Below are 25,956 nucleotides of genomic sequence, written 5' to 3'. Positions count from 1 at the left end.
TTGTTACTCAGAAAGACAAAAGTACTGATTTAATAGAGAAAATGAACTTTACTATCATAGAACGTAAGAGCATACAGTTAGGAATAACAACTGGAGCTATAAACTGGGAACAAATAAGGGCAAGACAGAACTAACTACAAAAATGGCACAGGATCACTACAAATTATTACAAGTAATTGTATGTAAGTAATGAGAGCATGAATGAATAACACAATCCCCAAGTGTGCTGTATAAAATTATTAGGACTATTACATGTTGTAGTAGAGAAACATTTACCCGTTAACATCAAAGTACAGGAAAACAGAGGCTGCATCCACCAGAAGCAACACGTACTGATGCCCACCCACGTGCCACCTTAACTAGCAGCATCTCTTTCCACAGTTTCCACTGCAACACAGTCTTACAACTGTTTTCCCCTTTCCCTACCTAGCTGGTCACAGCTGGCCTCATCCTGAGCAGACACAACCAACGTCCTGCCACCAAAATCACTCCACTGGCTTTCTAGCAGCCTTGTGTTGGCCTGCTGTCCGTGCAAGGTGGGAAGCAGCTGCCACTCAGAGCATCCACTTTAAGCACTCCGCACCCAGAGAGGCTACAACCCGGGCTGTCTTCCGCCCAGTTAGTAAAATAGAGGTAGAGAAAAGACATGAGAGCAGCCCTACTGCAGGATGAATGCAAGACATAGGAGGAAGTATAGGGTGGGAGAAAAGGAAGGAAGGAGCTGTGGTCTTCTACTGATGTACTGCACACTACATTTATTTAAAAAGACATAAAGACAGTGATACATAAACTACAAATTCACTCTAGTTTGTAATAATGAAGGAAGAGAACATTTGCTATCTGTTGCACATGTTTCGAGGACTGAAGTCAGAAACCCAGCTTCACAGGAGTGCTGTATATTTTCAGGGGCTATCCGAGCCAGAGTCCCATGTTCGACTACAGAGCACTCCGACGTTCGCGACTCCTCTTCAAATATTCTCACAGCCAATGCATAAGAAACCTACCCCATCCCATCCAGACCCTGGAAATGCACGGACAGACGGCCGCACAGAGGGCTGCTCCGCCTCCTCTACAGGGAGCAACAAAGGGAAGAGGGAAGCAGAAACCCCCCACTCGCCCCTACGGTTTGGCCCAACACTTCCTCCAGACGACCTGGAAGGATCCCCCTCAACCCCCAGAGAGGCGACACCGCCCCCCTCGCCGCTGGGAAGCCCGGGCGGCCGCGGCTCCCCGGTCCTTACCCGCTTCCCTCCTGCCTCCGCCGCGCCGGCTGCCGTCGGGCAAATCCGGGCAGCCAGGCGAAGCCCTCGCACCGGGCAGAGCAGCCGCCCCGGACAGCGGGTGACAAAAGCCAGCGTGCCCCCACAAAGCCACCCCTGTGCGGGCAGAACCACCGCGGCGGGGCGCGGGGCTCCCAGCCCGGCGCTGCCCAGCACAGCGCGCCGCGGGGGGAGCACACAACGCCGCGACCCCGGCACCACCCGACCGACCTTCCTTCCTTCCCGCCGCTCCAGGACAGAGACGCGCCCACCGCCACCTCTCCTCAACGCCGCGCCACCAGCGCAGGCCCCGGCCGGCCCCGAGTCTCCGCGCGGCGGGAGCGCCGGGGCACGGGCTGCGGCCACCCGCGCGCGACGGAAGAGCCGCCTCGAGCGCGGCGCCTGCGCGCTGCCGCCCCCCGCCCCGAGGGGGCCGCTTCCGCGCGCCCGCCATTTGCTGGGGGCGGAGCTACCGCCGGGGGGGCGGTGGGGGGCGTCCTTACACATCCGCTCCGCAGCCAGCGGCCCGGCCCGCTCGGGGCTCCCCGAGCTTCCCGGCACCCAAACCGGGGCGTAAGTTCCTCTTAGGCCGCTCCTGAGGGCTGAATCGCCTTTGCTGAGGAGGCGCCTCAGGGCGCCACGGCCCGGGCTCCGCCGGCGTCCGCTCGCGGGCGGGAAGGGGGCAGCGGGCAGCGCGGCGGGAGAGCGGGGCGAGAGGCCTGCAGTCCCCGGAGCGGGCAGGGCGGGCAGGGCGAGCTCTCCAGAAAGGGGTTCCTCTCACGGCGCGTCAGGGAAACGCCTGCTCTGGGCTGCGTGGTGGTTTATTATCTCTAGTTCTCATTAAGGCGGGAATTTTAAATGCTCGTATTCAGAGTGGTTTGCGTCCTGTTGCGTCGTGTTCGGGCAACTTCTCTTTTTTTTATTTTTTTTTTTTTTATTTTTTTTTTCCTAGGGAAGAAAACTGTAGGAGTTTGAGGAGGAATTTGCAAATCCTGAAGCGTGCCGCTGCTGTGCTTCAGGTGCTCAGGTTTATCGGCAAAGCTGTGTCAGGTGCTGGGGTGTCACAGTAGCACAGAGACGGAGTGGGAGTGTTGTCAGAAACGTGTTGTGGGCTTTATTTTTTTCTATTTTTTTCCCCCTTTTTTTTAAAAAAAGACGTTTGGGTCAAACATAAAGCATATGCTTGGCAGTCTTTACAAGTTACCTTAGCGGTGGGTGAAAGCATATCTCTATGAATTAAACTTCAGTGTTAAATGTCTTCTGTAATTATTTTCAAGTAACTGCCTCTGTAAAAAACTTTGTAGACTAGAATATAGTCTTAAAAGCTGTATAGCTACGGCACATACTGGCCCAATGAGAAATTGAGGAGGTTTTGTGGGATTTATTTTTTACTTTTTATTTCATATCGATGATCTTCTAATGGCATGATGTCTTTAGTGGTTTCTAAGTATATGAAAAAAATCAGGTTTGGTCTTCTTTCTTTAGAAGTTAACAGCTGTCTAAGCAGTTGGAGGCTTGTGATGAATGAAGCTCCTCGATAAAATCTGAGTAGACAGGTCACTCCTATTAAAAGTAGTAGATCTGTTTGTGTACAGGATCCAGATCTAATTTTATAGAATATGCCCAAAAAAGCAAAGGTAGCTCTGTCAGGTTTTCGTAACTCAAACTTGGATATATATTGAATGGGGATAGGAAGACTTCTGTCCTCAAATAACAATACCATTATCTCCTAATGAAAAAAATGGGGGCTTCTTGTAGTTTTCAATTTTTTATACTTTTTTATTATTATTTGTGATCTCATGGAATGTTAAGTGTTTCCAGTGTATTTGTCTTTCCTGTTAATTAGGTACCATGTGACATTCCATAACAATTTTTAGAAACCAACTAACAAAGTTTTTTTAAAATTTGTATCGATGAAGACTGGCAGGAACCAAATGATAACATCAAAAAGTCATCTTCCTTTTTTTGTTAGGTGTTCTCTTGTTAAACCTCACTGAATCTGAGAGCATCACACTTGTCTTTCGAGAAGGTTTGGATGCCTTTTGTTAGCTTCCCCTGTGCATCAGAGAATTGATCATTCTGCACTTCAAGAAATTTATTTGCGTGTTTCAGTTATATTTTTAACTCATTTTACATGCTTGAGGTATAACAACAGCGAAAGCAATACATTATGCCCTGTATGCATGCAACTAAAATCAGATCAAGTAATTGTAGTTGTTAAAGAAATGGTTTAGAGAAACATGATTTCCGTTGAAAGTAAGTCTTAATGTGAGAACTTGATTTAAAAACAACCTGAGAATTGATTTGCTGCCTTGCATTGAAGCAGTTTTAGAGCATAAAACAAGGCATCCTGCAGAGACGGACTTGCTTGCTTGTTCTGACAAACTGCTATGAGCAGGCGACATAGCTCCTCATGTGCCTTAGACAGATCTCAGAGCACAGGTAGTTAGCTTGTCTAGGCATGATTTATTCCATGGAGGGTGAGTATATGGTAGTTCTAAAATCAGAAAGAAAGAAAGAAACAGAAAATGTTCCAGATCTTACTTGATTTTTTTATCTTCTCGAGGGAGAAGAGGGAAAAGTAGAAAAGTAAGCGTAGACCAAACTTTGTACAATAAGATAGTGCAGGAATAGATTGGTATTGTGAGGAGGAAAGCAGAGTATGTGTCAGAGACCTTGTATAGAACTTGCAAGATGTGCAAACCAGAGGAATAATGAAGAAGAAAAGGAAGGAGATTAAATCTTGTAATGGGGTATCATGGAGAATAGAGCTATATAAGTAAAGTTAAATAAAAGACAAAGAAATATACAACCTAATAGGAGGATGTTTTTAGCTGGCGTTCATTATAGAGAGTGCCAGTCACACCATACCAAAATTAAAGGAGTAAAACCATACACACTGGTGTGTTTCTGCAGTCACAGTGTTATACATACCAGAATGTTGGAAGGGACCTCTGGAGGCCATCAGTGTGGATTCTGTGCTCAGAGGGGGACTTCCACCAGTATTGGATTAAACCAGTAAGACAGAATGCTCGATGGTTGTTGAAAGTCTCCAGAAATGGAGATTCTGAAACCTGTGGGCAACCAGTGCTGCAGTACCCTCTCATTTTTTTTCCTAAAGTCCAACTTGAATTTCCCAATCCAGAATGTGTGGCTGTTGATCCTTCTTATATCATCTTGGAATACTAAGGAAAGTTTTAAGGTCTGTCATCATTGTAAATATTCCTCAAGTAGCTTTAAGCTACTTCTGATTGAAGAGAAATATTTTAATTTTAATAATAATATTATTATTAAAATATTCTAAATTTAAATTTTAAAATTATTATTTTTATTAAAATAAAATTAATTTAATAATAAGCGAGTCCTACCACTTCAGATCAGGAACTAATTCCCTGGAGGGGTGTGGTTTTTCTGTGTTTTTAAATAAAACCTGGATTGTGTGTATGTAAGGGACACATGAGAACTGGAAATGATTTTTTTTTTTCATTTTTTCCCCCAACTGAGTTTGCTTTTATTTATGTTCAGCACTGAAAATGTACAGTCCAAAGAAGGTACTTAGTAATAAAGCATTTGTGAACTGGAGGGTTTGATCTCAAGTGTTCTTGGCTCATAAAAATAAAACTGATAAATGACTAAATATTTATTTTCTGAACCTCATGTTCATAATATGTCATACTTCATGTTCTGAAAGTATTTTATTTTGCTTCACAGCTGAAACCTTCATGCTGACAACAAAGAAGCTGGAACAATGGGAGTGACTAATTTGTGGCAAATCCTTGAGCCTGTGAGACAGCCTATCAACTTGAGCAGTCTCAAAGGAAAAACACTTGCTGTTGATTTAAGTTTGTGGGTTTGCGAAGCACAGACTGTTAAAAAGATGATTGGAGTAGTTACCAAGCCACATCTGAGGTATAGTATCCATATAAATTATTGTAGCTAAAAGCGTTGGAATTGTGTAATTTAGGTATGATACTTGCTCTAAATTTAAGAAAACCTCTGCAATTTATACGACTCTGGTGTTTTGATTCTGTTGTTTTAGCTTGTGCTACTATATGTAAAGGGTTTGAACTGAAGGCTCAGTCATACTGGCTGAATTCAACTTAATGCTCGGGTACAAGTAGAATTTCTTGGGCCCAGCCAACCTTGTCTTGAGGTCTCAACTGTAGATAATGATGAGACAGATGTAAGCAGAACCATGTTTGTCTTACTGTGGTATATCACTGTGATATACAGACTATCACGGAACACAAATCATTGTGCTAATTCCTATATATTTCTGAGGCTGTGTGATGGAAGGTAGTATAGTAGTTTCAACTGTTTATCACAGTAGTTTGGGTGCTAGTCAATTCAGAGCATACTGAAAGTCATGCATGCTCTAGCCTGATCTGCATTATAAATTAAAATTCTAGTTAGACCCCCTGTTGAATTAAATATGTTTAAATCATTCATCAGGCTTATGAACAACCTTGAATATATTTTTAATTTAATCAAATCACATGCTTAAGGGATGAGCAAGTATAAGCAGCTTTAACTTCCAAGCACTGTTTTCTGCAAATGATGCTGACAAAAATGAAAATATGTACAAATTTTTATAAATGACATTATTGATTAGCTCAAGGATCTGAGCTGCTGTTAGACGTTCCTGTAGTTTCCGTGGAATTCAGCTGATGTGAAATAGCATCCTCTGAGAATCGTTTCCTAAAATGTTATGCTTATGACCCCAAATGGATAATTAACTGTAAAACTTGAAGCATGACCAAAGTCATTACTTCCCTCTGATAGGATGTCCTGTGTGCAGTAGAATGGGGGCATCAGTCCAGATCTCTTATACAGTCTTTCCAAAGCAAGACAAAGGGATGAACAGATTTCTACCAAAAAAACCCCATGTTTTCATGCAGTTGGAAATTTTAGAGGAACTTAACTGCAATAATTGTTTGTATCATTTGTGAAAATGGAACTAGCCTCAAAAGATCAGCTTAATCAATTTTTACCAATAGCAAATGTACAAAATTAAATCTATAGTAATGGTCTTTCCATGTCAGTCAGAGATAAAAATGTTTGGTCTACTGCTTCTGAAAGATTGATCTCCGAATTACTGGTAAAAGCATATGCTTTCTGATATTACTGCTGTCCATTTTTCTGTTATAGACCAAATAGTTGTTATTATGCCCTTGCAAGATTCCACCCATCAGTTATGCTGGCTTGCATATGAGATAAATTGGCATCGTGATGGTATCTGTGAGTCCATCTAATACCATAGCATTCAGTCACTTCAGAATCTGATGTACCTGTATTGATAGGTCTGGGATTAAAATTTGGTATAAAAGAATCAACATGGTTATATGTTTGGAAGCAGACTTTGAATATTGAATATTTTTTATTAAACCTTTTAAACTTGCTTACATCTTTACACCTAAAAAAGATTTTTCTTGTCCTTATGTGGTAATTTTGTAAAGCTGTTACAAGTTCGTAGTAAAACAATTTCAACCAAAGACAGTGATATAGACAAAAGCTTTATTAGCTTGGGGGTGAGGGAATAATAAAAGGTGGAGAGAAAGCTAAGATTGTTCCTTGGGTAGGCTATAAGGAAAACATCAAAAGACATCAGACTTCCCTAATTCTGCAGCTTATGGAACACCTTGCTTTATTGCAGAAACCTATTTTTTCGGTTTTCTTTCTTAACATCAATGGGAATTAAACTAGTATTTGTCATGGAGGGAGAGGCCCCCAAGTTGAAAGCAGACACCATGAATAAGAGGAACGAGATGCGCTATGGCCCTTCAAAGAAAGTTGGAGCTGCAAGAACAGGGAGATCTTTATTTAAAACCATATTAAAAGAGGTGAGTAACAGAAGGCTGTATTTCAGTATTTTTAATGTTGCAAGAAGAAATGCTGACCAAATTAAATACAACTTGAAAGAATTAATAGTTTTCTACACAACAGTTTTCAGCAGTGTTTTGAGGGAGCTCATGCCTTTGAAATGGGCCTTACGGCATCTGTTAACTGTTGCTGTAGAAGAGGGAAAGTGTCAGTTAGAATAATTTTGTTTTGCTGTGTTCCTGTGCGTGTTGCGCTGTAGTGAGCCACAGTCATAATTGTGTGTTTATTACAGAAATTCAACTTCTTTGTTATTTTATAGCGTTAGTATTGATACTTTTGTGGGTTTTTTCCTAGCTTGGAATATACAAGAAAACAGGAATGTGTTGTGTACCTATGTAAGCTAAGCTAGTGTGGTTTTGAAGGGGTACACAGAACTGTTTTGTAATCTAGATCTATGATTTGGTAAACTGAATAGCTTAGCTGAATAGCTAAGAAAATGCACTTGTTGGAAACCTACTGAATTAGGCTAAAAGGAAGACACTATAGTTGTCTTGGTATAGATGGTTGAGACAACTGTGGTTGCAAAGACCCCTATTCAGTAATTTTCTTCATTCATTGTTGCAGATGGTTAACCATTTTTGTCTATTCAAAATCTTATGAAAGTGAATTTATGGGTGCTCATGGCTTCAGTAGATTAAACCATGAATTGATACATTCATTCTTAGACTCTAAAATCAATTCTTTTTTCTGAAATTTGTAAGAAGTATATATGAGTATTTATCAGTAAGTTTTATACCATGTCTTACAAGGCTGACAATACTGTACTTTCATGCTTGATATTCTCAGGGAGTCTGGCAACTGTAGAAAGATGTCTGTGCTAGCCCATTATTAGTACTTGAGTAAACAGCATGGCTTCACAAAGATAAATATTCCTCTCTTACCCGTCTTGGGAAAGCATCCCTAAATATCTATTTAAAGTGTAAAGATTTTTGTGAAGGAGTAACCATTAGTCATGCCGTGTTTGAGTACTGTAACTAATACGTTGCTCTTGGTTCGATATTTCTTTTGATTGTTACAGTAAACTGTATTTCTCAGTAGTGCTTATATTGATGTAGTATTCTATAGGCAGTGCAACAGTAGCAGGTTTTGTATATACTTATGTCTGAAAGAGCCTATGCTAATAAGTGAATCTAATTAAGCATTCAATCACTCTTTCCTTTTGGATTTGTTTTAGTGTCTCGAACTGCTGGAGTGTTTAGGTGTCCCTTGGGTTCAAGCAGCCGGGGAAGCAGAGGCAATGTGTGCCTACCTAAATGCAAAAGGATATGTTGATGGCTGCATTACCAATGATGGAGATGTCTTCTTATATGGAGCTCAAACAGTTTATAGGAACTTTGCCATGAATGCTAAGGTAATGTACCTTATCCTGTTCTCATCCTCTCTTTAAACTCTTCCCAGAAATGTAAACAGAAAGAAGGGGCTTGAAACAATTGCTTAGATGTTATCGGATTTACTCTCTAGTAATTGAGTTTGTTTAAAATAGTACATTTAAGATAGGAACGTTTTGTTTGCTACGATGGCAATTCATGCATTGTATGTGAGAGGAAAACTACTGAATTGAAGAACACTTACGGTGTAATTGTGTTTGTAGTGTCCTGTGATGTGTAACATAAAGCTAAGTAGCAAACTCCACACAGACGCCCCACTCCTTTCTTCCTCTACAGTGGAGAATTTGAGTGAAGTAATTGCTTCCTGTAAATTTACCATTAGGGCATATGGGAGTGGTCAGCCTCCTGGGTTTAATAACAGTGTTCATACACTTGCATCTTACAGGCTTGTTTTATTATGAATATACTTAAAATTAATACTATTAGTCTCCGGTCGAACACAAATGGGGTAGGGATCATACATCTGCATTATAATCAATTGTTGTGATCATTCAGAAAACCAAATGAAGTTACGACCTTGAGCTTAAGTGTTCATCTGTTAAGAATGCAGTTTTCCAGAACTAGCGAAAGGCAACCCCGGATTTCTGTAATTTATACCTTCTCTATAAATCAGAGAAAGGAATGCATGTGTTCTGTCTGGTGAATCTAACAAGAATGTGGAAGAAAAATTATATGGGTTTGGAATTTTAAATAATGTTCACCTGAAGGACTTGTTGAGAAAGTACTTCAGTAATAGGCAAAAATCAGGAGAACAGAAAAAAAGCACTATGAAAAATTAACGTTTTAAAAAAATAGTTCAAGTTGATGGAAGATGATTTGCTTTGTCACTGTGTTTGGCTTCTGTCATGATTTGGCTCTTTTCTTTGATTCAACTTCCTTGTCATCACCAAAAATTAAGGTGTCCTCAATCTTTTCATGTGTACTTTGTTACATATCTAAGCCAACATAAAAAAAAATAATTTCCATGAATGTGTGTATTTCAGAGGCATCGGTTCCAGAAAACTGGATTATTTTGGGTTGTTGACTTGGTGAGGGGAGGGGTTGTCCTTTGCAGGGAGACAGTGTCCTGTGTTTTGATTCATGTTAATCTTGATTTCATGTTATTGTGTTTGAGTCCCTGTACTCTTCAAACCTTCAGGTGTTCCTTTAGCTCATAACTAACATGCTAGGTCACGTTTTAATTATTTTTTTCTTTTTTTACTCAAGTAGCACATTAAAATGTTTACATGGATCTTAAAAACTGCAGTTCCTGAGGCGATTTACACAGCAACTAGTACTGGGTAATGTTAGTTTTGCCATACTTTTTCTACAGGTGGCAAACAATAAAAACATCCCTTGGCTTATTTTAGTTTCTTTCAGCAGTTGATGCCCATACTTAAAACTTGAAATTCCTGAACTGTAGTTATTCATGTTGTATCCATGCATTACATTACACATTTTTAACTGCTGCCTATTTTTTCTGTTATCAGACCTCTCTTATGTGATAGACCCATTTCCTTCAGATATGGGTGATTAGGGGTGGGTAAGCAATCACAACTGAATGTGACTCAGGGCAGTTCCTTCCCTGATATTACAGAAATAACATGTGTGATAAATTTTTCATGCAGGATCCACATCTCGACTGTTACACAATGTCCTCTATTAAGGAGAAGCTTGGTTGTGACAGAGAAACTTTGATCGGGCTAGCTGTTCTTCTGGGTTGTGATTATCTTCCAAAGGTAAGCAATATAATTATTTTTTATTAGTCTTAAACATTGTCTTAAACAATAAACTGATCAAGGGAGACATGCATACTGACAAAACTGTATGCAATGCATGATTACTGTTGTCTAGTTGGAAAAGATGCTTAATAAGTCACTGTAAATTTTATTAATGAAGGCTTAAAGGGAATTGAGATGGTTCATGAACATTAACCTTTCTAAAACTAATATGTGTTTTTCTATAGTAGAGGTGAAGACAAAAGTTTAGATGTTGATTACATTGAAAAAAGGTGAAAAAACTCAGTTGTTTGTGAGGATGCTTTGTGGTCATTCACATATAAGTACATCCCTGGTAGAGCAGCTGTGGAAAATAAGAAAAACAGCTTTGTCTGTGCTGTTTGAAAGACTTAGTAGGTTTTGAACTGTAGTTATTAGTAATGCCAGTTCTGGATGCAGTTTGAATGTATCCCCTTTTAGTTCTATCAGTTGTAAATAAATCATTTATGAAGAAGTAGACATCACATATTTAAAAAAATTTCCTGATGAATGAGAAGAGAGGGATCTCATTCATTACTATTTCTCTTTTTTCTTTCTTTCTTTTTCTGTAAGCGCTAGAAATTTTTTTGGAAACTTTGAACAGAAGCTGTTGTAATGACTATTTGAAATGGAAAGGAAGTGGGATGAAACTTGTTTTCCATGCAGTTCATCGTACAGTGACTTCAGGCAACAGATATCTAGTAATTCTCAAATCATTGTGGTTACAATTTGATAAAACTGTCCTTTTAAACAACTGATACTGATGAAAGAGCAAATAGCTCTATTTTTTTTTTTCTGAAGTACTTGCTTCTGTTATAGGGATCTTTAAACAGTTGTTTATTATTATTACAAAATGAATGTTTAAAGAGAGAGGGAGTAAAAAAAAATGGTGGCTAATCAGTGGTTATTGTAATGGAACTAGCAGCTCCCACTATACCAGGTTCTTGCATAGTCCAAAAGTGACACCATTATGTACTGTCAGATAGGTCTTTTGAGTTACTACAGCCCAGAAAAGTGGATGAAGATAAAAATTTTGAAGGAAAGCTGAATTATAGGGGTACGTTGGGAATGGGGATTGTCAGAATAGATAAATGAGAATACCACCATAATTGCACGCACTTTGTTGAATATATACCAAAACAATGCTTTCCTCGTGGAAGCTGAATATCTGACTCTCTGCCTGAGTGTCTGGCTGCAGTCCAGTGAGAACTTCTAATTGGTTTTGAATGTACATTTATTTCATATAGTTGCATATATTCAGTTCAGCCTTTACAGCTGAAATAAAATAAGAATACATTTATTTGTAATAATGCTGTAGAAAGCACACTCAGTGCAATCTTTATACTCAACTGTACTGATTCTTGCCAAAGTAGGGTAAGGATTGAAAGAGGAACAGGAAAAGTACTATGTGCATTTTAAATCATAGAATCACATAATAGTTTGGGTTGGAAAGGGACCTTCAAAGGTTTCTGGTTCAATTCCCCTGCAATAAACAGGGGTATCTTCAACTAGATCAGGTTACTTGTTGCCCCATCCTAACTGCCTTTGAATGTTTCCAGGGATGGGGCATCTACCACCTCTTTGAGCAACCCTGTTCCAGCATTTTACCACCCTCATTATAAAATACTTCTTCCTTATATCTAGTGTGAATCCACCCTCTTTCAGTTTAAAACCATTACCCTTGTCCTATCACTACCCTACTAGTAGGTTTGTCCCCATCTTTCTTATAAGCCCCTTGTATATATTGAGAGGCTGCAGTAAGGTCTCCTGGAGCCTTCTTTTCTCCAAGCTGAGCAACCCCAACTCTCAGCCTTTCCTCACCAGAGGGGTGTTCCATCCATCTGAGCGTTTTTGTGGCCCTCCTCTGGTTGTTTTGAATCAACTGACTTTCACTCTTCAGTATGTGTAGTGGTTACTGTAAGTTCTGAATTTCAGTCCATGAGCTAGCTTTCAGAAAAGGAACCTCCGAGGTCACATTGGATGGGGCAACAAGCAACCTGGTCTAGTTGAAGATGTCCCTGCTCACTGTGGGGTATGGGGTTGGGGAACATGGACTAGATGACCTTTAAAGATGCCTTCCAACCCAAATCATTCTATGAAAACATTTGCTGTTCCTATCTTTACCCATAGTGGTAGTCCCTTTTCTGATAAAGGGCATGCATACTACAGATGTAATATTGAAGTAAATATAAAAATCAAGCAAACAGTTAAGAGAAGGGAAGGGTTGGGTTCTTTGGGTTTGTGGTTTTATTGGGATTTTAGTTACTTTTTAGAAAATGCTCTTGCACTGTCACCTCTCAGAATTGATTTTGCATAAGTACTTGAGGTCTTCAGATATTAGAAGTTGTTTCTGTGGCCATAAAGCATCTCTTTCCTGTGAGTGAAAACTTTTTGCTGGGTTTCTTCTACCTCTTAAGTTCCAATGTTTTGACTAAAATCCAAAAGATCTGTCTTCATCTTCTCTTCCCAAGACAATTCTGAAAAGTTTCAGCTCTCTGACAGTTAGTTGGCAAGATGTTACCGGTATTTTCTAGGAGTAGAGCTGTAATCTGTCACCTTCTCTGATTTTAGAACTTGGTCAAAAAATATTTTTCTTAATTTATTCTCAACACCTGGGATAATTTTTGTCGTTTCTCTACATACATGAAAATCTGAATTCTTTGTCATTAAATAACATTTCATATTTCTGTCTCTGTAGGGTGTTCCAGGAGTTGGGAAAGAACAAGCTTTAAAGTTAATTGAGACCTTGCGAGGTCAAAACTTATTGCAAAGGTAAAATGAAAATTTATGTTGTATGCTGAAGTACTTTGATTTTTTCAAAGATTTGCTCCAAGACAGTGTTTGTAATGATTTTATTTGGGGCAGGGGAAAGATTGCTGCATTCCTTCCTTTGTTTGCTAAATGAATTGTGTGTTTTACTAGGCAAGCTTCTTAATCATTTTAAACATTATCTGGCTCCTAGCTCTTGAGCTAGCAGATGTATGTTGATATATTGGAAGGGAAGTCATGGAGACTGATGAGAGATCTTTGCTATATTTTTTTAATCAGGTTCTGGATTAGGACATGAGATACATGAGATACCAAATGCATTCTGTGTTTGTTATCAATAATGTATGTGTCAAGACTAGAAATCCAACAATCATATACTGTACTGTAAAAAACTATTTTATAAAATGGAAAGCTCAGTTTCTTGGTTAGATGCTTAAGAAGTATAAAGGGGCTATTTTTCCAGTGTTCTATTTTAAGTATGAAAGTTTAAAATATTTCTTAATCCTTTTAATATCATCTTTTAGATTTGAGCAATGGAAAGAACAATTTCAGTATGATAATACTGAACAACCTTTGGTTGTAAAAAGGGTAATTCACTGTTCTGAGTGCCATCATCCAGGTCAGTGTGAAATGCACCGAATGTTACTTTTTAGCCTCATTGTTTGCTTTTCATTTGGGGGTGTGGCGGTGTCGTTTTTCTGTTTGGTTGGTTGGGGGTTTTCTTATGATTAGCATTAAAAACTGTTTGTCATTCATCTTCTGGTCTATCTTCAGATTTTCAGTATTGTGTATATGTATCTTCATATAAAAATTTTTGAGGCTGGGGACTACCTTTCTTCAGCTGTGAAACTAGTTGACAGCAGGTGAAATGTCATGACAGTGCTGTTGTGTCAGCCCAAATATCTGCCTTTTTAACATTATCAGTAAAGAAAGTATGCTATACTGACAAGCAACTATTTCTTTATTTGCCTGAACTGGTCTTGCATCAAGACTTGCATTAATCCATTAACATTGCTGGGTTTTGCTGCAGTGTTTTCTTAAAACAAAATTAATCCTAAGGAACCTCATTTTGGTAGCATCTTTGATCGGTGAACTCGTTCAAACCCACCACTTCAAGAAGGAAAAGCTTGTTTCAAATGTGTTACTTATATATATTTGCCAGCTTGTCAGGCACTTCTGTAGTTTTTAGGTAATAAAGTTTTAAGTATAAGGTCTGAAAAAGTAGGCAAAAGTCTTGAAGAAAATGAAAGCTTGTTTTTATTTGTCAGTTTTCACTGTAGATATATAAATACAGCTGATACACCCAGATCTGCTTACAGCTGCTATTCATGTCAGATTCATATGTGTTCTGAACTTTGCATTTGTACTATTAGCTTTGAATATTTGGAAAGTTTGGAAACATCTTTCTCCTCATGCTTTGTGCGTCTGCTTCTGTAGGATCTCCCAAGGAACATGAGCACAGTGGATGTAAATTCTGTGAAAGCACTAAATACTGCAAACCCAGTGACTCCAAATACTGCTGCCCTTGTGAATGGCATCAGTTAGAGCGAGTGAAACAAGCAAGTGCAGTGGAGGACAATATCAGAAAGTAGGAATGTCTTGAAAATTGAACTGCTTTTCCCTGCGTTCATGTGCGGGGGTGAGCATTTAAATTATGCATTTTTCCCATTGACATTCAGTTCCTAACGCATTTGTTTTACCTGCAGAAAAGCTAACAGTTGTGAGGGCTTTCCATTCTCTGAGGTAACAAACAAGCTTATTTGAAGATTAAATTTTTTTTAATCCATCAATTGAAATTTCAGTTTTCTGACCTCTCTTAAACTGCCTCTTTTCTCTTTTTTCTTTTATCTCAAGGTTATCCAAGAATTTCTTGTAAACAAGAATAAATTGATCAACATAAAGGAATGTCAAAGGCCAAATTTATTGTCCTTTCAGGTATAGAACAAAATACTGCCTATTCAGCTCAATAGCTTTTTGTTTATTAGTAAGGAAGTCATCTGTGGTAATTTTGATCTTCATTGGTAATTTTACTGGAAATAAAAGAATCTTACTACAACTTCTTAATATAACTCATTTTTTGAAAGCCTAAAATTGAAGACTGAAAAAAATCAGTAGATATAAATTGCTACATAGAAGAGTGGAATAAAGAGAACTGAGAAAAAAGGTCATTTCCAATTGTTTTGTTTTTCACTGTCAAGTATTACTAGACGATGTTGCTGAATTCTGCATTATCTATATAGTGTATAAAATACTGTGTGGTTATATGGCAATAATATAAGTTTCAGAGTTGTTATATTTTTTGTTTTCATCCACCTTTCATATTAACTGATACAGCTTTTGGTTTTATTTGTACTTGTTTCATCCTCACAGTGACACAGTGCATATATGATAATTCTTTTACTCTAAATGTTGCATGTTTTCCCAAAACCAGATAGCAGACTTGTATTTAGCACAATACTGCCAACTCTCAGTTCAGAGGCCCTTTAATTCAAAGTGCACAAAGCTCAAAAGTGGTTAGTTTATTCCTCTGTCCATAGAAGAAAGGATAACTACCCTGTGAAGTTTCTTGGGGGGGGGGAGGGAGTTACTACATGCATGTTAGCATTATTTTCTTAGAATGACTTTGGTTTTCATTGGAGAAAGCAGATCTTTTACAATGTTTTATTTTCTGTGTTAGAATTCTTTACAGCATAATAGATTACAGTTAAGCAGTGTAGCTTTAGTATAAATCTGTGTTCATCCTTCTCTTACATGCAAAATCCATAATTTTCACAGCTCCTTGCACAGCTGATCTGAATCTGATAAGGTGTTTAACAACTGTCTTGTCCCTGCTGCTGCCACTACACAACTGTTCCCTTGGCTTGTTGACAGCAATCTGCCCTGTTACAGAGGACTGTTCCCTCCCTTGCCAGTGAGATATCACTGGGCATTACACTGATGTGTAAAAGCATTCTAGATATTTAAAATATTTAGTCCTGTGTCCCTACTATATAGCTGTCTGATATCCAACAGAATAAGAAAGTTTTAAAGTTTGGGGTGTTTTTTTATACTAACAGATATTTGCTTCTGAGAAGATGGAATGGACGAAACACTACGCTTGTAAGAAGCTGTTAGCACTATTGACACGTTATGATATGATCCAGAGAAAATCCGGATACACTGATTCAAAACAACTCCAGGCAATACGGTAATGTAGCTTGATTTCTCCAGTCAGATACGTTTACTTCTGCTGCTGGGTGAAAATCCTCTTTACAGAAATATAATGGTTTTCTTCCATCTCTGTTTTCAAGCTTTGTGCTCATTTTGAATAGAGGTGAAAATTTAGATCAGTACACCAATTCTTATACCACTGCTGCACAAAGTAATACTTAGAGCAGTTTCATTCTAAATGGCAAAGCCCATTTTTTTCCTGTGCTTAGTTTCTGTTCTTTTTCCTTGGATCTGCACATGAGATTTAGCATTACAGGTTTGATCCTCTGCTCAGGTTCTTAGCAGAAGTTTAATTGACTTTTGTGGTTCAAAATAAGAGCTTAGAAGTAGAAATGAGCATCTGCAGATTCAGTCATGGTCTCTGATTCCTTATCAGACCTACCAACTGTCATTGTACCATGTGTTTGATGAAATCATTGGCTTGCAGTTCTATTCTGGTACCCTTTCTCAAAACAACATTTTCATTAAGGATTGCTGCATTTAGGAATATAAAAATGGCCAAGTATCCTGTTACTAAAAGGGATATGAATGAACAAAACCAAGTCAAGCAGGTAACTGGTTTCCTCCAGAATACTTTCCCACCATCCAGGTTTCTGTTACTTGAGGATTTTCTGAGCTAGAATTAGTACCTTCTTATTCTATCTGCCTCGAATTACATTTTTTTCCTAATCTTTTCTTAAACTTAGGTGAACTTTTAGAATCTACAGTGTTTTGGCAAATCTGAATTTAACTTCACTGTGTGAAGGGAATTATGATTTTTTTTTTTTTTTTAAACTTTAGTATCTGACGGTTACATTTCCCAAGTAAAAGCCAAATTCCCCCTCTTTCCCCCTGATATTCTTGTATTGTAAGAAGGTTAGTGTTTTTTCCATGTTCTTGATGCTGCTCAGGATTTTATAGACCTTAATTTTGGGGGACAGGAGGACAGTCAGTAGAAAGGTGATGGGTTGATGTGTCTGTTAAATTATTACTTGCAGAGAAGCTGTTCTATTCAGTGTTATCTTTCATAAGAGTGGAGAGACTGGGGGCTGCTTTTTATATGGATTGTCTAGATAAATTACCAGCATTTACCTTGATGAATTAATTAATTGACATCCTCTGTAACACCTTCTAGTATTTCATCAGTTTAAAAGACAGATCATGCATGCTGTAGAAGATTTCTTTTGTTAATAAGTGTTAAAAACTCAGTAATAATTCAGCAGGAGCATCTTCACGCATAGAAAGCTATTAAACTGGGCTGTAGATAAATTTTTTAGAAAAATCTTGTAAAGACTGACTGTCCCTGCTCAGTTCATGTTTTATCTTCCTTCGTGGTCTCATGCAAAAGAGCCTGTCTGGTCATCCAGAAAGTTGCTGTCTATAGCAACAGCCTTCCCTGTGACATTAGTTGAAGATATCAAACTGGTGTTTGTAGGAGTCTGCTTTGTAGTTGTCTGTTACAGAATAGCTTTTTGGTTTCTTGTTATGCTCCTCTGAGCTGTATCGTTAAAAAAAAAACCAAAAAATGCTTCAGATCTAGACCTAAAATTTTACTGTGTAACTTACACAGAGAAGTAGTGTATTTTTTAAAGGTGTTGTATTACTAAAATATTACTAGAATATTTTTTCCTCCGAATCATTACAAATTAGAGTATTGAAATATTTTTAGATAACTTAGATTTTTAATTTCCTGTTTAAAAAAAAAATCATTTCATGGACTTCTTTTTGTTCATACAGGATAGTCAAGACACGTGTTAAAAACGGAATTCCTTGTTTTGAAGTTGAGTGGCAAAGACCAGGTTGGTCTGGTTTCTATGTGCATTATGGAACAAAACAGTTCATAGAAAAAGAGAAAAGCATGCTTTAAAGAGAAGAGTTTGACAAGATTATGAGGCAAAGCATTGTGGATGAGATTGGATATTGTTCTGTGAAGACAACAGAAAATGCGCATCAAATTTCACATACCCTGAAAGTAAAAGCAATGCTTTAAAAGGAAAAAAAAAAAAAAAAACAAAAACACCAAACTAGAAAGCAAGGGACTTGGTCTTCAGTACTTTTTCTGGTACATGTAAATACGACCTGGGCTCTGTATTTCCTATCTTATTTCACTCTGTACCCAAAGCTGTGACTGTTTACTACCTAGAAATTTTTCTATGCTGACAGACTTCTACCTTTAGTGTGCCTGTTTGTGCCAGGAGACTGGCAGAAAGAAAAAGACTTTAGTTTTAGCTAAATCTCAAACATTGTACTCTTGACCTTTTTACATACCTTCTTTGTACTCAAATAAATCTTATGTTATTTTTTTTTTTTTTCTTATTCGCTGCTTTGATTTGTGTGTATATATAATGTACATTCATTAATTTTTTTAGAACATTATGTTGATGCAGAAGATGAGCCTGTGGAATTGTTTGTAGTCACAGTAGAAGAGGAGTCTTTGTTTCAGGCTGCTTATCCTGATGTTGTTGCCCTTTATCAAGTGGAAAAGTCAGAAGTTCTGAAGAAGAAACAAAAAAGTAAGCCCAAAGTTTATTTCTTAGGAATTTATGGGTCTTGCCAAAATACAAGAAGAAAAAGCAACAAACATTTTTTCCACTGTTGAGCACTATCATGTTTTATCAAGATCACGGCATGATATCTTTCAGGGACTGGTTTTATCTTACCATTTTATACTTTCGCACTAGGAGATCTGAACTATAGTTAATATGCCATTTTGATATGCTTTTTTTTTTTTTCCAGACAGGAAAAACAGACCAAAAGAAAAGGAATTATCAAATGTTTATGATGAAGTTAGCAATCTTCTGTCTCAAATTAATTTAAAATCTGAATGTAGAATTCTTCCTGTGCAAGACTCCACATCAGATATAAAAACTCCCCCAGAAGATCAGATACAGCAGAGAAGTACTGAATCAAAAGATCTGGTGTTAGCTGCTGCTTCCAGCACAGCAACTCTTCAGATGCCAGAATCAACAGCTGCTCTTCCTCTGGCTGCATCACCTTACTTGCTCTTACAGAGCACGTTGGCTGACTCATCCATATTGCCACCAGAATTTACTAAAAATTCAGGGGTGTCATCCTCTTCCTCTGTAACAGCTGGTCTACACCTGAGCAGTATTGATTGGGAAGGAACCTTCTTCAGTGCTTCATCAGCCTGTGGGGGTGACACCTGTGATCCAGCAGCTGGCTTAACTACGTGCATAAAACACTCCCATCCACCAGGTCATGAAACAGTAAGAAACAGCTCAGAATATTCTGATGCTATGCAGTCTGATCAACATCATTCTGATAGTTCAGATGACTTGGTTTCAGATGATGCTATGGGACAACTTCAGAAGTGGTCTTTAAGTGAGCGAATTCTGAAGAAGACTTCCATTCCATCAAAGCCTTTGTTGTGTGAAGATGTAATACAACTGCAGTCTTTTAAACAAACAAAAGAAACATTGCATCCTGATAAAGATTATGTGTCTTCCTTGCGTCAGTTAAATAAACTAGTGCAGGAAGGTAAAAATGTGCCATCAGAAAACTACGCGAGGGAACCCAGCGTACACATTTATCAAGATCAGTACAAAAAAGCTGAGAGCCTGGGTGAAATTATGCAAAAAGACCTTACTATAAGCAGTTCAGCATCTCTAGCCTGCAGTGGGCAAACAGCAGAGACACTGCATCTTGGGTGTGAACTGCTTCCAGTGTCTCAGAAGCTGGCAAGTGTTGTAAGTGACTGTCACATTAAAAAACCTTGTGTTCAAACTGCTTGGAAAACCTCTAAAAAGAGTGTATGTCAGAAGAGATGCTCTTCTAGTGAAGACAGTGATGATGGAAACCTGAGTAAAAACCTGATTTATGAGCAGCAGAAAAAGCAACTGATTCCTGGTCAGTTTAAAAAATCTTTTACAAAAAAAAGGAGTAACACTGTTAGTGGCAAAAGAACAAACAGTGACTCAGCCCTTATAATTAAAGGGAAGAAGAAAACGACCAATTTTAAAAAAGCTGGTAATAGTTTTTCATTGCAAGTATCTCCAAAACTATCCTCTGTGGGAGAAGTTAATTGTTCCCAAAGTCCAGAGGAACCGTTTGAGAGGTTGGGTTCTGGTCCCACATGGCAAGCCAGAAGTGCTCTGACTTCTGCGTGGGCAGAAAGTCCCCTTCCCCTGTCTGAAAGACTAAAAGGAAGAATCAAAATCAATTAGGTTCTCCATAAAATAGATCATGATAACAGTATACTCAGACTTTTTTCTCAAAGTTTTTCCAGTATGCCTTATCAATTTTATGTAGACACAGTTTTGATGAGTAAGAAGTGCTGTGAAATACTGCATACTGGAGCTAAAGTTTGAAACTGAAATATTATCAAAAGTACAAAATAGCTGATTATAGGCAAGTGCCAGTTTTCCAGATGTGATTACGTTCTGAACTTGATACATAAGTATCAGGGTATAGTATACATGGGAGCAGGGAGGTTTGTTTATGAAATAAGAATGGTTTTTCTCCCAGCCTATCATGAGGATTTTGTGTACAGCTATTAGTCCTGTTCATAAAACAAGACTTATTAAGAGTATCCAACATAATTGCACACACTATTCTAATAAGACAAAGTGATACAGCTCTTTCCAACTGAAATTTTCCATTCTGTTTCAGTAACTTAATTTTGCTAGTTTTAAAATGGGTTTTCAAATCCTGGGATGTTGATTATCTCTGAAGGACCAGATAGAGACACACAGCAGATGTACCTTTCATGGTAGCTAAATTTATATCTGCCATGCCCTATGATAAACTGTTTGAGTGTGTGCATCTTCCAAAGAATGGGGTAAGACATGTAAGGATGTTCTGGTTTTGTATTTAAGGAAATTTTATGGCTGTTTTAATGAAACATTTATAGTTTGGACCTTTTTTCTTAAAAGAAGATGGGAAATCTCATCTAACGCTCACTTCTACTTATAATAGAAGGAAGATTAAGATACAGAAAATCAAAATCTCATGATGGTATTGCAGATTCTTTGAAAAATACTGTGTAAATGTTTGTTTTTAAAGGGGGAACATGAATAAAATTGCATTTTTGAAGGTATTCTTCCTATCTCTTCCTACTGAAGCAATCTCTGTACACAAAAAAAAAAAAAAAATTGTCTTTAACAGCTTATTAGAAAATGCCTTTTTGTCTGTCTTTAAGTGTTCGTAACTTTTCCTGTGGACCAATCAGAAGGAAGGCCACTCTTACCCAGGTATAATGTTAATGATAGAAATTTGGAATATCTGTGCCTTAATGAAAATGTCAATTCTTTCTTTATAAAGGCTAAAACTTTAAAAGTTAGGAAGCTAAATTCCAGATGTATTGAAGGAAGAAATAGGTAGTCCATAGATAATACCATCTGTAATTAGCCAAAATGAACGTATGTTTCTTCTCTCTTGTGAGCAGATGGAGAAAATGTATTTATATTTGATTTTCCAAATGAGAAATGTATCATGGAAATGAGGAAAAAAAAATCCTAAATACTGAAAACTTATTTTCAGATTTGAAGATGGTCTCCCTCTTCTGGAGACTCTTAACCACCCAGCTGGTGTGAGAGGGGTAGCTAGAATAGAATTGCTAAAGAGAATGAGTTACAGTTACCTGGGGACTGTAAATGGAGAGATTCCTTATGCAGTGGTCAGTAGTGGAGAGATCAGATATTTTTTTGTGGAAAAACATTGTTACTGATTATGTATGATTCTTTTCCTTGCTGTGATTTGAATGCTGCAAGTTGGAATCAAGAGTTTGAATTTTCATTAATAAAAATGCCAACATCATGTGAATGACATCACTATCCTTCCTTCACAGTGTATGGGAATGTGCTCTTTTGTTGGAGGGATCATACCATTTAACCCACACTGCGTTTCTGTGGTTTAGGGTTTTCTTTATAATTGGGGGATAAGAACAGTTTTAGGAGAGTTTTCTTGTTTCTTTTCCAAATCTGGCTGGGATGGATGGTTCATTGAAAATACTGTGCCAGAATTATGACAAATTCATGTTTTGTGAATGATGAAAACCAGAAATGAGATATTGGATACTAAGAACTGCAGAGGGAAAAAAAAAAAAAAAGAAAAAAACAAAAACCAACAACCTGTTCCTGATTATTGCTACAAATTAATCTGGTTCCATAAGTACAGTTCAAGCATGAAAAGCAGAAAAAATTCAGGTTTTTTGTTTGCAACGCATCTCAGTTTTGTGCAAGTTTTCTACTTTAGAAGCATCAATAGATGTGAAAACAACTGTATACAGGATGTGCTCTCTCATTTAGGCTATAGCTGCTCATTGCAGCAAATAAACACAAGAACATTTATCACTAGGAACAACTTCAATTAAACTGGTGATTTGTTACAGAAGGGAAATTAATAGTTTTTAAAGTGGTTTGATTTCTCATCTTTCTGTAACTTACTCAGTCTGAGGATTAGGGGTGATTTTTTTCTTCTTTGGAACTACTTTTACTGTACCAAAGCTGACTGCTTTGCAACCTCTCACACTTGTGAAGATGATGTTTAAATAAATTGAGTGGGTGTAACAGATAACTTTCTTCTGCAGGAAATATTTCTACAAGATTATGTTAAACTGGCTGTAAGTATAAATGAATGTGATTCATCAGCCTGATGACCTTGAATATGTTTTCATTTATCATCTGTCCTGGTCAGCCCAAACACGCTCTATCAGGGCGCTTCATCTAGAGTAATAAAGATATACGTGCTGTGGAGGTAGGGCAAGTAAAGGATGCATTGTTCTTCAAGTACTTTTCTGAAAGTATTTCTGTAAAACTACTGTACCAACCCAGGTACTCTACCTGTTCTATCAGTTCTGATGTCAGCTTCCCTGTAGCCTGAATGATTCCTGCAGAGATACAGAGCAGATCCCCAAGTTCTGTCTTAGTAGTATAAATATCGTTATTCCCACTTATAAACAGTATTAAACATCTACTTAAATGTAGCAAATTTGTTTCTTAAGCTGTGCTAAAGGGAAACATTTATTTGGTACTCCTTGTTATAGTAACTCATTTCGGGTCCATGGGGAGTCAACCAGAAAGGAAAATAAGTACTGTTTACATCAAATATATACAGAGCTACAATAAAGTATGTTAAAAAAGCCAAACAAACCACTCCTTGATGTCTGTATATCCCACTGTCAAGCTACATGTGCTCTTACTTTTTTCATTGGAAGATACTGAAATATTTACCCACATGATAAATCTTTTGCTAGTTAACAGAGAAATTTCTTAATTTAAGAAGGTCATTATTTAACTTGGGGGAGTTGTACAAGCTTGGCTCTGTGCTCTTCTGTCAAGAAAGATGCTTAGAAATGTTGTGGTGAAAGAGACTAATGGCAGCTGTTACTTGAGACAAGATGGTCTTTTCATGTCTAAAAAGGTGTCAAACCCTACAGTATTCTATCAGCAGATAAAAGGAAACCGGTTAGAATATTACAGAGAGTTGTTATCAACCCAAGTGCTACTGACAAAACAGTAAACTCAAGCGCTAGATTCAGCGCTTTTTCCTTCAAGAAACAAAACACACTAACTGTTTCAAGAAAACAGTATTATGATGGGTGACGGAACCACTCTTTGCCCAGTCATCTTGCTCATGTATCCCAAATCATTAACTTAATAAGCTTAATCACATATCAAACTTTAAAATTCTTCAGTTCTTTAAACCCAAGCCTTGTCTCCACCCCAATTTCCCTTGATGGAGCTCGAAGAGATTTTGTCACCGGAGACTGAACACAGCTGGAAAAAGGGACATACCTTTGAAAATTTTGCTCCATTAAAACAACTACTATACTAAAATCCACCTGATGGATATTTAGCTGCCTGACTAAAATACAATGAAAGAAGCTAACCAGAATTTTTATTTTTTTTTTTAATGCCAAGATAGTGTAGAAGTAGCTGTACATTAGCTTTTATGTTATTTTAATATTTTAAACTGCAATTTGCTGTGCTACAGCACCTCCCCAGCCAAGCTGGAAGCCAAGATACTTGTCCTACCAAACAGTCTTGACAAAGGTTGGATCTGGTAATCTGTGCGTATTCTTTAGGACATGGTGGGAGGAACTACGAGCATGGTCTGTTTTGGATAATTTGTGAGAAAACTCACTAGATGAACCCTTAGGTGCTGTCATCTTCTTCCATTGCAACATCCCAGTGTTGCCCCAGCAGTAACATCACCTAACAAATAACAGACAGACAGGATAGCCCAAATCCTAGAAACTGCCCAGGTTTTATCTGCTGCAAAAACATGAAATTTGTGGCCTCATTTCAGGTCGAATTCAGGCTGTCTTCCAGCCTAGCATGAATGCAAGGTCTCGGAGCAGCTTGAGCCTTTAAGCTTCTCTGTTGCTCAGCCCACTGCAATGTGTTGTAGACATTTTCTTTGAATCTTATGCATGGCTGAGCTAAATTTGCTGATTGATCTGCAGCTGGGTGGAAAAAAGCCCTGTGCTTGGGCTCAGATCCCAGAGAGCCTGGAGTTAAACGGAACAAAGTGCTCCAGGAATTACAGCCATGTGAACACCTACTGCATAGGGGCTATAAGACTTTTTATCCAAACTAACATATTGCTAGTTTTTGTAATTTTTGAATGGCTGCTTTACCAAATAAGACCTGGCAGTTAAAAATAGGGATGGTGGTCTGTTTTCTTCTAATTAGTTACAGGGCTGGTGTCCGAGTATGACCTAGGAAGACACTGCAGAGAAGGACAGCATCTTTCATATGCTGCTGAAGGAATGGGCAATTAGCAGTTCATAGATGTCTCTATGGCACTGGAACAGTTTTGTTTATTGCTTTTTTTCTATACCTAAAATGTTTTTGTGGTTTAACTGTGGAAAAATCTTAGTTCTCTCCAGAAAGCTTGCTTAGCAGTACAGGCAGCCAGTCTCTTAAATTCTTTTGAGTTTATAGAAATCTGAAAGTTTCCTGAGCATGGGTAACCAGAACTACTGCTTAATCTGACTTAATCAGGCATCTCCTATTCTGTCGAATAGACCAGAAGAATGTAGGGTGTCTTTTTCATAGAAGTTCTTAATAAATAAAGAATTTTAGCTGGAAAAGGAGAAAACTGGTTCAGTGCCCTTCATCTGGATGGGTTTCTGGGAAACTAACCACACCACCCAGTTATGGTCATGGACTCTTATGGAAAGATGCTTTGTCTATGTCATGTTGATTCTTCCCTTTGTCCTTCACTGATATTTTTTAACAACTGGCCAGTTTTAACTGAATTTGATAGTTTTGAGGCTATAAATTTCTTATAATCAGTTACTCAGTGAAAAGAGAAAAACTTTTCATGCCTTCCCAATGGAAAGAAATTGGCAGTGGCCCTGATGACAGGCAGCTGGTCAGTCGGCCCACATGTGCTTCCCTAAGGTGTGACATGGGCTGTCTTTTGGATATCATGCAGATCAAAAAAGATGGAGGATGCATGGAGGGGACATGAAGAGGTAAAGGTGTTTTTTCCAGGATGGGTTATCGAAGGCCTGAGAAAGGTGCTGCTGATATTATGAAGTTTAGGAGATACAGCAGTGGAGCAGGAGATACTACAGTGGGGTGACATAGGGCATATATTAAACCTGAGTTCCCAAGCACTTGTGTTACAAGTTTTGGAATAACCTCCTGGGAGAGCCCAGGGCATGACGTTTGGCAGCTCTGCCTCTGTACAAACCTAAGCAAAACTGCTGTCCTCCCCATGTCTGGCTCCTACCAAAATTGTTACTCAGCCACGTACAGCCCCACA

At 38.2% G+C, this 25,956-nt stretch overlaps 2 protein-coding genes across 3 annotated transcripts in view; one reads left to right on the top strand and one right to left on the bottom strand.

The window, feature by feature from the left end:
• Positions 1-1,738, bottom strand: part of SMC6 (structural maintenance of chromosomes 6) — a 39,783-nt gene extending 38,045 nt beyond the window's left edge. Inside the window, exon 1 of one of the 2 annotated variants that reach the window (XM_074895597.1) lies at positions 1,487-1,738. The gene's annotated coding sequence lies outside the window, so the exon portion shown is untranslated. The remainder of the gene's footprint in view (positions 1-1,486) is intronic. The other variant, XM_074895598.1, reaches the window with a different exon arrangement.
• A 33-nt stretch (positions 1,739-1,771) lies between these two features.
• On the top strand, positions 1,772-21,980 carry GEN1 (GEN1 Holliday junction 5' flap endonuclease). The gene is made up of 15 exons (XM_074895596.1): positions 1,772-1,832; positions 2,212-2,286; positions 4,971-5,168; positions 6,913-7,099; positions 8,314-8,490; positions 10,135-10,245; positions 12,962-13,035; positions 13,557-13,651; positions 14,470-14,620; positions 14,739-14,775; positions 14,887-14,967; positions 16,089-16,219; positions 17,959-18,020; positions 18,591-18,734; positions 18,958-21,980. The coding sequence occupies exons 3-15, from the start codon at positions 5,008-5,010 to the stop codon at positions 20,403-20,405; spliced, it is 2,859 nt and encodes a 952-aa protein (XP_074751697.1). The 5' UTR covers positions 1,772-1,832; positions 2,212-2,286; positions 4,971-5,007; the 3' UTR covers positions 20,406-21,980.
• Positions 21,981-25,956: the final 3,976 nt, after the last annotated feature.

This window comes from Athene noctua, chromosome 1 (assembly GCF_965140245.1).
Source record: "Athene noctua chromosome 1, bAthNoc1.hap1.1, whole genome shotgun sequence".
In the NCBI taxonomy this organism is placed as follows: Eukaryota; Metazoa; Chordata; class Aves; order Strigiformes; family Strigidae; genus Athene; species Athene noctua.
This window is presented reverse-complemented; position numbering and strand designations above follow the sequence as displayed.